This window comes from Microcaecilia unicolor, chromosome 5, assembly GCF_901765095.1.
Source record: "Microcaecilia unicolor chromosome 5, aMicUni1.1, whole genome shotgun sequence".
NCBI lineage: Eukaryota > Metazoa > Chordata > Amphibia > Gymnophiona > Siphonopidae > Microcaecilia > Microcaecilia unicolor.
In genome coordinates, this window is record NC_044035.1 from 247,297,469 (window position 1) to 247,311,065 (window position 13,597).

General features: G+C 41.6%; 1 protein-coding gene across 3 annotated transcripts in view; it reads left to right on the forward strand.

Annotated features, from left to right (window-relative positions):
- LOC115470619 (beta-1,4-galactosyltransferase 3-like) overlaps positions 1-13,024 on the forward strand; it is a 160,390-nt gene extending 147,366 nt beyond the window's left edge. For all 3 annotated transcript variants that reach the window (XM_030203925.1, XM_030203924.1, XM_030203926.1), the window contains exon 7: positions 10,238-13,024. In XM_030203925.1, coding sequence (XP_030059785.1) covers positions 10,238-10,412 — 175 coding nt within the window. In that variant the 3' untranslated portion in view covers positions 10,413-13,024. The remainder of the gene's footprint in view (positions 1-10,237) is intronic.
- Positions 13,025-13,597: the final 573 nt, after the last annotated feature.

The following is a 13,597-nucleotide window of genomic DNA, read 5'->3' on the forward strand; positions in this document are numbered from 1 at the left end:
CTTAACATAATGTTTCTGGTTGGTTCTACTGTAAGTGGCAGCCAGTTCCTCATCTAAATGTTCGTGATACCAATGTTTAAAATACTGTAAGTAGATTAGAATATTTCTTTTTGTTAATTTAGATATTATATCTATGTTTCTTTTGCAAGGTATATCTTGTATATGTTTGAAATACTATAAATAAATAAAAATAAAATACTGTAAGTGGCAGCAGTCATTTGGGAACCTTTGTGATTTTCTTCTGCCAACCTCAGCTCATGTAAAATAGTAGTAAGTGTTTGGGCTCTACATATTTTTAGATAAGAGCCATACTGAATAAATTTGCCCCATACCACTGCTTTTAAGGGCGTCCCAGATTGTAAAAACATTCAAATTTGGAGTATCATTAAAAGTCAAATACACCTGAAGGGTGTCTGTGCAGATTTGGCATGTCCTAAGACCGTGATATTAATTCTCCATGGTGTGGGACCTGGGGCACCAAGCTCAGACCCCTGCATGGAAAGCCGCAAGGGCACATTATCTGAAACTGTATATCTGGCAAGCCTATAAAAGAGCTGAGGCAAGCATAAGAAATAATCAGTTCTGGAATAGGAATTAACCCCCGCGGCAATGCAGGTGTAATTTTGAATTCCGGATTCTGCTGCCTCCAAATATCTGCCAAAGAGTAAGATTGGAGTAATTGATGGAGTCCCTCATTACTTTGTTCCAGGTTCCGGCGGAGCAGACCTACCCACCCAGATCGGTCCCATGTTTCAGAGATCACTAGATTGAGATCCCCCCCCCCCCCCCTAAAATTATGGGCAAGGTAGTCCATATAGATATGTGCCCCAGTAAGGTATTTAAAAAGTGAAGGTGTCCATTGTTGTGGGCATAGGCGCAGATTACACAATATTTAAAGGTACCCACTGCCACCTACTACTGCTATACCTAGCCCTAAATAATCCCTCCAGGAGTGCAACATCCTACCCTTAAATTTCTTACGAATCATAATTAGCACCCCAGTGCTATTGCTAGTCCCAAAAGAATGGAAAGTTTTTCCCACCCAGAGCACCCTTAGTTGTCCACTATCCCGAGCCACCAAGAGAGTGTCCTGTATGAGAAAGATAGATGCCATATTACCTAGTTCCTTCAGAACTCTCTTCCTCTTGTATGTATACCCTGCATGCCTCTGACATTGTAGGAAGTCAAGGTAAAAAGAACATCCCCCATAACAATATAGGATATGCATATGACCAGATAGAAAGTAAAAAAAAACCCCAAAACAAACAAGCAACTGGAACCTAGGGAGATAAAGGGGTCCTAAGTAAAGTTGCAAATACACATGAGAGGGTTTCATAATATATAAAGAACAACAACCAAACAATGTTGTTATGCACTAGCCGGGTCAAAAGAATCAGGAGGCAGATGAGGGCACCCAACCTCTTGGGAGCCTTCATCACCACAGCAAACCGTCAGGTCCCCCAATCTGGAAATGGTAAAATCACCCAGATGAACCAGCGATATCAATTCGCTCTCTCTGGCTAGCATGCGGGGCCATGGATGAAAAAAAAAAAACAGCTGGAATCCCAAAAGGTTAAAAAAGAAAAGAAACCAGAATCCCAGTAATGGATTGGGAGGTACTCAAAAATAATTAGGTACAAAAAGAGAGAAAAAAAATTTAAAGAATAAAAGTGGTTTAAATAGAGGAGAAGACCTCCCTAGAACATCGCAGGGAAGAGCCTTCCAGCCCTAGCCGTAGAAATAGGGGGAAAAAGTCTCCCCTACCGTCCTATGAGAAGGACAAGGGAGAGAAAGAACAAAATAGTTCAAAGGAGGGGAAATAGCACAGTACTTCACCCTGCCACAATCAAACTACTGAATGAGATTCCTTTGTCACATCCAGGCCAGACACTGTGGAGAATTGCAGGAATCACATTCAAAAGTGAAAAACTTTGTAAGCAACAGGAAACATCACCCAATAGTAGATAAAAATAACTGGTTAATCGAGTCAGTCTACTGATTACTGGGGTCCAAGCTGGCAAAAGCCTTTATCACTTTTTGCACCATTAGACAATTTTGCCTCCACAGTTTATCCGAAGGTGGCAAGTTGGACTCCATCTGTGTCGATCCCCTTCGCTGAGAACGTTGGAATGGGGGGGGGGGGGGGGGGGGGGTCATCCGGAAAGTGTACAGTTAAGAATCTCTCAGCCTCTGCCAGGTGCATGAAGAAAAGTGTTTTGCCTTTCCACTGAATGCTTAATTTAGCCGGATAGCGCATGGCCATTGGTATGCCGTGCTTAAATAAGCATTTAATATTCTTGTAGGCCATGCGTTTCTGATCTGCTTCTAGACTAAAGTCTGGGAAGAGCAGTATGTAACGATTTTGCCAGAGTAGAGACTTTTGCTTTCTACCCAGGACATCAGCAATCCTTATGGCGAAAGTTAAAGATCTTCGCCAGGATGGGTCTTGGAGTTTGTCTGGAGTTCCTTTATGCAGGTTATGTAGAAAGCCTGTGGGCCCACTGTATTGTGAAATCCGCCAGAAATGTCTCAGAGGAGAGGAGTAGTTTCCACAAAATCCGCCGTATTGTTAGACTCACAGCTTTTTGGTATGCTAATAATACGAATATTAGAATGACGACTTCTATTTTATTAAGTCTAATTTGAACAACAAGGTTGTAATAGTCGCATTGTGAGAATCTGTATCTCTCCTGAGTCCATTAAAATCATCTTCCAAGGTACTTACTCTGTTTTCCACCTGATCCACATGATCCACCACCGCTTGCATCTCTGCCCGCACTCCGGCAAGATCTTTTTGAATCTGTGAGCTGGGCAGCTAGCTGAGCATTGCTTTCCTTAATCGCTGACAGAACATAGAGCGAGTTCCGGAGCCCACATTAGGCCCTCCAAGTGATGTGTTTGAAATGCCAGGGGAACACGGTACAGATTCTGTAAGAAAATGTTCCACTCAATGTGGAAATGAAAAAGAATAAGACCGTTCTTCCCGAGGACCATCTTCCGCAACCTGGTACAATCAATGGTACTCAGCCATCTAGACTACTGTAATGCACTGTACGCCGGCTGCAAAGAACAAATAATCAAAAAACTTCAGACAGCTCAGAACACTGCAGCTAGACTCATATTCGCTAAAACAAAATATGAAAGTCCTAAACCCCTACGAGAAAAGCTACACTGGCTCCCACTTAAAGAGCGCATCATGTTCAAAATATGTACCCTAGTTCATAAAATCATTCACGGAGAGGCCCCAGCCTACATGTCGGACCTGATAGACCTACCACCTAGGAATGCTAAAAAATCATCCCGCACATTCCTTGATCTTCACTTCCCCAACTGCAAAGTGCTAAAATACAAGCTAATGCATGCGTCAACCTTTTCCTATTTGAGTACACAATTCTGGAAAGCGCTGCCGCGCAACCTAAGAACGATCTACGAACTAACCAACTTCCGCAAACTACTGAAGACCCATCTCTTTAACAAGGCATACCACGAAGATCAACAAATGTGAACTCCTACACACATATCCAGAATTGTCTTACAATATTTGCTTGTTACACTACTATCATGTTTTATCATTATCATGTTACCCAAGATCCTTTTGCAATACAAATGTCAATCTTCTTATATATTTTTCACTACTCATGATGTATTGTAAGCCACATTGAGCCTGCAAAGAGGTGGGAAAATGTGGGATACAAATGCAATAAATAAATAAATGCATTCTGGTGGTGAGGCACCATCTTGTTGGGACAAGCACTACAGCATGGTAGGTTGTCTGGTGTTTTCACCCCGAGCTAGGCTGTTTAGATCTTTTATTTTTTTTAGGATCAGCTCTTGGGGGCATATCTCTCCTATGCCTGGTATTGTATGGTCAAGTCAAAAAGATTTCACGATATAGATGTAGTAATGCGTCGGTAGTGAATTCAGCTGGGAGCTCATCCCATGAGCGTATTCACTCTTCCTCAATCATCATATGACCCCCCCCCCCCCCCCCCTCACTGCTTATTTCTAAGATAAGCAGCATAAATTTTATTTTACTCTTTTGGGATCTTGCCTGGAACTTGTGACCTGGATTAGCAACTGTTGTTAAAAGGATACTGGGATGGATAGAACTTTGGTCTGTCCCACTATGGCAACTCTTATGTTCTTATGATGTTTTTTTTTTCCCTTTCATGAGGCTTGACTTCCTGGAGTGCATCCTACAGCCTATTGCCTAGTTCTATGGCCAGTGCAAGTTCTCAGGGATCGATCTATGGATTTTTACCTTGATTGAGCAGAGGGAATCCCTTAGGCATCTCATCAGGACTTAGTCTTATCCATGCCAATTGAGTTCTGGTACCTCCAATGTCTGTCACTCCAACCGATTGATTCTCTACCAGAGGCTGCAGCCTGAGAACAAAGGTGCAGTCATGGCAGGAGGCTCCAAATCCTTGGTGGCTTAGTCTCCATGGCTATTTCCTTGACCCTCTATCAAACCCCAAGGTAGATAGAGGTAGTCCAACAATGCTATGGCAGTTGCTTATGTTGGCATTCAGAAAGGGGCTGGTGTGGTTTCCACCTGAGTGGCAGTATTCTCCACTCGAGTGGCAGTCTGGGGCCCTGGCCTGAATTTGCCTTAGAGGTCAGAGTGGGTCAATTAGTTCTGGCTGTTGGCGGTCCCGCTTTGTAGTCACCTTGTGGTATGAGTTCTTCATGTTGGACTACCTTCCTGTTAGACTTGAGGCCCTTAGGCCCTGCAATCTGGTCCAAGGAAGGCACAGTCTTAGGTGAACCTTCCCTCCCTCACTTACTTTAATAACTGGAAGCCACAAGTCTTCAGTAGGAGTCCTGCCCTACAGGCAGATGGTCTTCTTTGCTAGCCATCTACAGTGAAATTGTGCTCAGAAATGTCTAGACTTTTTTCTCAGCTTGAATTCAAGGTGCCTTGCGAACAGAGTATTCACATATATTGTGCCTTAGTTGAGATGATCAGCAGGGGTTTTTTTTCCCCTGGTGGGAGCTAATTGCCCCCAAATACCAAAGTGAGGCCATCATTGCAGTTTTGATGCACATTATCCTGTGGAACTTCATGGGGTAGGCAACAGATTGCAGTCTTTTCTGCAGTTGAGCTTTGAAATTGTGGTTTCTTTTGGCTAGAGGCTATAAATCTTGCATGGTGCACCTTAGATTCTGTTTCGTGTTCTAGAACCTGTCCCTGGGCAATATCTCTTGTTCAGTCTGCTCTGTCTCTGTTTCTCGCTTGTTTGGTTGTTCTTGAACTTGCAGTTGGCTTTAGTGGTTGCATCTGTAGTTAGCTTTCTGAAACTACATGTTACTTTAATTTATTTCTGGCATTTATAATCCGCTTAACAATCAAGTTTAAGGTGGAGGACAATTACACATTATAAGCAGGTACTTTCTGTGGCCCTAGAAGGCTCACAATCTCAGTTTTTGTATCTGGGGCAATGGAGGGTTAACTGACTTGCCCAAGGTCACAAGGAGCTACAATGGGAATCAAACCCAGGATGTCTGGATCAAAGCATGCTGCACTAACCATTAGGTCAACCTTTAGGTTCTTGTTCTATTTGAGTTCAGGGGGCCTTCATTCAATGGCTGCCTAGTTAATAAGTGGTTGGCTGGAGCTTGCTGCCTCTTTGTCTGAACTTTGCTCTGGCCACTGTTGTTAAAGTGCTAGATCAGTTATTTTCTAGCTGTTTGGGGATGGCAGTGTAGCTTTCAAGCCACTCTTTTATTAGCTCTTATCAGCACAGGCTGATTACATGTTCATGCCAGAGGCATGAGTTCAGTGGGTATTTGTGTGTTTTTGTCTTCTTCTACCCAGGGTCTTGACATTTGGGTGTGTTCCATCAGTCTGGGCTGATCTAGCAGGATGAAAAGGAAGGTGAAATATTTGTTCTCACCTGATAATTTCCTTCCTTGATTGTTCTGCTAGACTAGCCCATGCCCTGCCTGAGAAGTCTGTGGCTGCCATTAATTCTTCTCAGTATTGGCTAGCAAGTGGGGGAGGGGGGCACTGTCACTCTCTTTTCCTTGTGGTTCTGGGGGGGGGGGGGGGGGAACTATCACTCTCTTATCCTTGTAATGGTTTCTTGGGAAAGCATTTCCTTGTCCTAAAGGGACCGAGGACCTGAGTATTGGATTATAATGTTGGTCTTTAATGTTACTTCTTTATTAGGATTTATTTACCACTTTTTTAAAGAAATTCACCCAAGGTGTTGTACAGGAAGAATAATCTGTACATAGGTAATAGACAATTTCAGCAGTACAAATAAATGGCACAATATGCTACTTACAATATGTCAACACAATCCTATTTAATAAAACGCACATCCAACATTCTGAAGCTGACTGCATGGCTGAGGCATTCCTGCTCTCTGTATCCATCTCCTGAATTGGCATCACGTACTTCCGGGTTCGTCACAAGCAGAAGTGACCAACCACACAAGGTTTCTCGGCTTCAGAATGTTGGAGGTGCATTCTATTAAATAAGATTGGTCAGTTCCTTGAAGCACAGCCAGAGCTCAGCGTCCTGCACAGTAACGCTCAGACACCAGAGAGAGAGGGGGGGCCTGACACCAGAGGGGGGGGGGAGGTATCTCTGTCACACACACACACACACTCTCTCTCTCTCTCACAGTCAATGTCTTTCACTCTCTCACTCTGTCTCACACTGTATCACATTCACTCTCTATGTGTCACACAGTCACTCACACACTCTCTTGGTCTCATACACTCAGTCTCAGAGAGAGTCTGTGTCTGGCACACACTGTATCTGTGAAACACACTCTCTCACATACTCACTTGCACACACTCTCATTCTCACACACACACTCTCTCTCACAGACACACTCGCAACCAGACTCACTCTCTCACACACACACACTCGCACATTCACTCTCTCTCTCACACACAGTCACTCTCAAACATACACACTCCGAGGAAAACCTTGCTAGCGCCCGTTTCATTTGTGTCAGAAACGGGCTTTTTTTACTAGTAACACAATAAAACATCTTAATAGACAGCATAGGGTATATGTGGGGGTGGAACATATATAGACCAATAAGATAGAGAGTAACAGGAGTTAGATAAACAATAAGGGGACTAACTTAAAGAAAGTTGCTTGTGAAGTCAAAAAGGTGCATGAATGTGATCTCGGCTAGGGTAGGAATGGATAAGCAAGCTAGTGTTAGTCTTTATGTGGGTGTAACTAGCTAGTCAGTTGCTTCTTCCATTAAAAACTTGGGAGAAGAGCCAAGCTTTCACCTTCTTCCTGAAGTACAGAGAGTCTTGCATTGAGAGATGCCTTTCATGGAGTTCATTCCAGACTGTGGGGGCTACTTCTGAGACAGTGTGGTTAAAAATATGCCTTGGAGAAGACCTTAGTGATCTTGGAGGTGTGTAGAAGATGCTGTTTTTCAAGTACTGTGGTTCATTTCCTTTAAGGGCCTTGAAGGTCAAGCAGTGTTTTAAATTTAGCCCTGTATTGTACTAGTAGCCAGTGAAGTTTTTACAGATATAGTGTGATGTGGGCACATTGCATACTACCTTCTATCAGTCTTGCTGCAGCATTCTCAACCAGAGTTGGTGCAAACCGTTTGTAGTCAGACCAATATAAAGTGCATTACAATAATCTAGTCTTCATGATGCTATAGCAAGAGCCATTGTGACCAGATTTGCCTTCTCAATGGATGGAGAGAGGCAACATAGTTGTCACAGATGATAGAAGCAGCTCCTGAAGGTTGCTTCGATTTGAGGGATCATGTAGGTGTTGAGTCTAGTTGTAACCCACTGACTTGTGATTAAAGGGAGAGGTTGTATTCCCTAAAAGAGATTTTGATGTCAGGTATTTGACCACTCATGTTGGGGACCTAAATGAGCTCAGCTTTACTTGGGTTCCGCAAAGTTGTTTGTTTTTAGTTCATTCTTTATTTTGTAATCTTTTTATTATCTTAAAACAATAAACATAAAGCAAGTTGAACAAAACATATGACTCAACAAAACAGCAAAGTAAAAGGTCCATCCAATAAGTAATAATTCTGGATGCCTTATAAAGTTATACAAGCCTATATTTCTAACCAACAGCTTTGTGGGGGACCTTGTTTCTTATAGCCTACTCCCCACCTCAACCAGTTAACCAACCCCAAATCTCCCCCAGTGACTAAAACTTCCACTCCCTTCCCCCCCTTATGTTCCCCATATTAGTTCATTCTTTAATTGCTGTTAAACAGATTAGTCCATTTATTCAGGCCTGTAGTCTGGTTCAGTGAGTATAAGAAGCTGCACATTACCCACATAGATGTAGCGCTGAGTATCCATTGACTGATCAGCTCAGCTAGTGGCATGAGGTAGGTGTTAACAGAATAGATCTTTGTGGTACCTTGCAGATAAGCACCCATAGTAGCAATTAGCTGATTTCAAACAGTTGGATTGTTGCCTATCTGATAGGATCTGAACCAAGCAAGTACTGTGCCACAGATACCTGTTTCTGCCAGTCTTTCTAGCATAATATTGTTGTCCATAGTGTCAAAAAGCTGCTGACAAATCCAGGAGTTCTTAAACCAATGCAGTTCCTCCATCCTGATGTCTGTGAAGATCATCTAGTAGGGATACAAGGACTATCTCCATTCCATGACTGGATCAGAATTCAGATTGACATGGATCTAGCCAGTTTCTTCAAGCCAAAATTGTTGAGCTGAATACAGACTGCTTAAGTGTTTCATCTTTGCTTTGTCAATGGTATACCGGCAAGTTCCAGGGCCATACCACTCCCTTAAACTAGTGATGATGTCACTGAAATATCTGTGTTCTCTGTCTCCGCCTGCAGATTGGGCAGCATAATCCATCAGTCTTGACTAGCATAGCAGTTGTCAAAGAAAGGAAATTAGCAGGTAAAAACAAATGTCACCTTACTCTTGACCCAGAATAATGCTGCTCCTTTTTAAAAAATAAGTTTATTTGTACAGTTGGTGTCCTCCTTTACATAGTGGCAATTGCATTGGTGTTTCCCTTGTCCCTTTAGGTATTTTACAAAAGTTTCTCTATTCAGCGAGTCTTTATAAAATACTCTGGAAATTGTACACATCCAAACTTGACTGTTCTTTTTCTTACCTAGATAACCTATGTAAAATTGGGTTTATAATCTGGTCAGATATATAGAAGGCTATTTCTGCTCATTTAACTCTCTTAGCCATGGCAATATCTTTTTAAAATTAGCCCCTTAATCGTCTTATTCAGTCTATTGCCTAATTAAACCTAGCCTTGATAGCACTGAAGTTTCTTATGAAATATACAGCTGTGGTATACAGACTTTCAAACTGGTACAGTATGAATGGTCTGCTATTGAGACAGACATGGGAAGCAACTGCTTGCCCTGGGATTTGTAGTATGTTGCCACGATTTGGGTTTCTGCCAGGTACTTGTGACCTGGCTTGGCCACTGTTTGGAAAACAAGATACTGAGCTAGATGGACCATTGGTATGACCCAGTATGGCTACTCTTATGTTCTTATGAGAAAATATATTGACTGATTTTCTGATACTTTAGTCTGCTTTCAGATCTAATTCTCTCTCTCACAAGACACACGGTGCCAACTGCTACAATTTTCTGAGAATGTTCTGTTATAGTATGTCTAGTGTAATGAGATCAAAGAATTGCTGCAGGACTCCCTAGTCCAGAAGAGATATGACTCAGGATGCACTATAGGAAAGTAGACTGTGTAGACTACCTGTGCTGCGTTCAGTACATACAGACTGTGGAAATATGCTGGTGGGTATGTAGATAGATGACTGTGTAATATAGCAGCAATGGATCAGGATCAAGAGTTAGCCAACTTGGTCTATATTTTGATGCTAAATTGCTAGCGCTGTGATTGGATGGAATTTGTTTTTATAAGAGTAATAAGACCATTTCGGTTATGCACAGTGATTCATGTTTTCAATAATATGGGTTTGTTTTATGCATCACTTCACATTAGAGCATATGGTAACATTAAGCTATGATGCATGTTATCATAGAGGATGAAAAGGGGTGGACCACGGGGGCTGTGTCCTAACCAATTTATCGTCCCACACCACATTAGCAAACTTGGGGGCAGGGATGGAGGTTGTTTTTATGGGGTCCCTTCCAACATAAAAGATGTTACACGCTCCTGCTCAATACTTAAGTGAAGACCACCATGTCTTCCTGCACTGTCCGTTTGCTTTCGCTGTAAAAAATGATTTCATATCTCTTTATTCCATAGATTCACTTTGCTCAAAAGGACCAAGCGAATATGGAAGCAGGATGGTATGAACTCTTTGGATTTCCAACTGATTTCAATAGAGGAAGCCAAGCTTTATACCAACATCACTGTGGACATTGGTGATACCCCAATCCTGCCTCCTGAAAAAAGCAAAGAGACATGGACATTTCTGTAATGAATTTCTGCCTTAAATAGGTCAAGTGGATGTAAGGCATGATAGACTGTGCAAAGTTAATGTCTCAGTTTCTCCATGTTGTGTTCTGCTCAGTTTCTGAACCTAAATGCACTCTGGTTTTGTTGTTGGCTTCATCTTCCAGTGAGGCTTTGGGTTTCTAAGCCCTTCTCGGACAAAAGAAGGAACTCTTGGAGCATTATATTCTTGACTGACTTCTTTAGCCCAAAGATTCTATATACGTATGTATTTTGGCATAGAATGTAAAAAATATCTCCAAAGCCTTAAACTACCTCTTTCTTACCTCCATTTTCATAGTGTTTCTCTACCAAGCCACCTTTTGTTTTTTTAAACAATCACCTGACTACATCTGTTTATGAAAAATCCATGGCCCAGATTTTAGGGCTTGGATGACTCTGATGATCAGCTACCTTGCTCAGTGGCACACTAAAAGTTGCATTAAACTGCTGGTGAATATACAAATATTTATAATACAGTAAAAGGGGTAGTGAACAGGACATTAGGTTTGTTTTGTTATTAGTATTCAGAGATAAGATTTTCAGAAATGTTTGAGATAGGTCTAGGTATAGTTACAAGGTGTTTACTTGATTGGTGATGGTTTAAGATTTGTTCCTCATTCATTTATATTTATTCTGTGACGACTTCTAAGTATTGCCACCCAATGAAAGTTGCTCAGAGAAGGTAAATTGTTTTTACTCGCGACATGAAGTCTGGCATTCTCTCAATGTGGTCTGTAAATATCATGAGCAGTAATACAAGCTGATAATCCTATGAAATTTAACACTTCCCACCCTGCCAAGTGTTAAAAATAACTTATGACGCAGGAATCAAATGTGTAATTGCATTAATCTTTTAAAAGAAAGTATGCTAAAAATAGTTCATAAAAAGGAACATAAAAGTATACTTAAGCTTCACGCATGTTTTTAAAATTTTTTCCATCAAATGTGTGCTAAAGTCTATAGCGAGTCCATAACTTTTACTGTTTCTGAGTTCAGCGGTTCAGCACACATGAACCCTAAGTCCAAGGAATTCTTTCCCAGCCTTCCACCCCCCTCAAACAAAAAAAAACACCACACGTATGGCAACACTATACATACATTCCCTGGCTTATCTTGCAGAAGTGGTTCAGCTGAGGTTAGTGTAGCAGGCATTTCCAAGGATTGTTTTTTGAAGGCATGCTGAATATTTCCAGGAACTGGAGGGATTACCTCCAAGTTTTCTTGATCTTCTATCTCATGTTCTTTCTGTCACGACTGAGAAAAAAGTTAAGAAGCCCCCATGGGTTATTTTTGCAAATTATTTGTATAAATGGCCATCCTCCAAATTGGGCTTCTTTAATGGTCCTTTCTTTTTCTGTTTCTCCTTCCCTCCAAGGCCTCTTCTTGCCATCCCTTTTAACTCTTGTACAACTTTTAAAACAAGCATCCTTCAGAGTCAGATGACTACCAAGGAGGGAAGAAAATGTTTCCAGTATCTACTTTCTCAAAATTATAGTGGCAATGATTTTTTTTATTAGAAGTTTACCTCCAAAGAGAAAAAAACATGATAGCAGGATATACCCTTTTTGATATGTGTTTAAAATGTACACAGTCTTATGCGGTTAATGAATAGTGGTAGAAATGAATGGCAAGAAAGGCAGATGATTTTCTAGTTAAATGTTTTTAAACTGCTGCATTATTTTTATAGATGGAAACAGAGCAACCTTTGGGACACAGAACCCAGTACTTGGAAAGTAGTGAGCAGGCTGAGAGGCAAGTGAAAGTAGTAGCCGCTTCATCTCTTGTTTAAATCTGTCTTTGAATCCAGTTTGATGTTCAAAATGTATTGTGAAATCTGGGGAAACCGAGAAAGAAGTTGAGAAGTACCACCAGGAAGACTGTAAGGCTGTTGTCATGCTAAGGTACTAATTTGCATGTCCATCCTCATCTGAAATCTGTGTGGTGGTGACACCTTACAAATAAATCCTTTGCATGCAGTTTCTGCATTCACAATAAGACACTAGAGTTGCTCAGTTGTAAAGTTTTCATGGTGACTTGATCTTTCCTATATTAAGTTGTAGGTTCTCAAGCAATCCAAATACCAAGCCAACTGTTTCACTGTGATCAGTGAGAGGTCATCCCCAATCATTTTGAAAAGCTGACGTCCTATGGTCTAAGTTATATAATTGTTAGACAATGATAAGTTCATGATTGGGTAAAATAAGCCACTGTTTATATTCACTGAAAATATATGTTTTACACCAGCTGTTTCTCCCTTTATTACTTTGGGTTTAGATCTAAAGAATGTTTTTTTTTGTGTTGGATAGCTACGGTTTGTTGAGTTCCCTCTGGAATGTGGTATTTGTTTATTGTTCACTAGATGGCGATGTTAGCTTTTAAATCAACCAAGTGTAATGAGGGTGCAGTGGTAAATTTCTGCATTCTGCTTACGCAGCTCATGCAGTGGGCCTTGAGGCTACCGGGACATAATTGTTGATGAGGTAGGAATTGAAGTGCCATGACAGAGCTTCACACACTGTGAAAGAAAAGTTAGTTAAATTACTTTATATATATATATATATATATATATATATATATATATATATATATATATATATATATATATATTCTTCTGATTTAACATTGCAAAGCAGAAAAGTCATGTTTTTATGTATCCTCTCCTGTTGAGGAAAACTCTGTCAATCCAGAATGTGATTAAAGGAGACATGGAGCGGCATAATCGAATGGCGCCGGCCAAATAGATGGCCGGCTATCTTCGGGGCCGGCTCTGCAAGGGAGCGGAGCCAACTGTATTTTCGAAATACGGTTGGGGCCGGCTAAATCGATCGCAGGATTTAGAAGAGATGGCCAGCTTCGTTTTTTCAGCCATAATGGAAACCGGGCCCAGCCATCTTAAACCTGGCGAAATGCAAGGCATTTGGTCGTGGGAGGAGCCAGCATTTGTAGTGCACTGGCCCCCCTCACATGCCAGGACACCAACCGGGTACCCTAGGGGGGGCACTTACCTTGGGTGCTGAGCCCCCCAAATCCCCACCAAACCCTAATCCCCACAACTCTACACCATTACCATAGCCCTAAGGGGTGAAGGGGGGCACCTACATGTGGGTACAGTGGGTTTGGAGGGCTCAACATTAACCACCACAAGTGGAACAGGTAGGGGGGGGATGG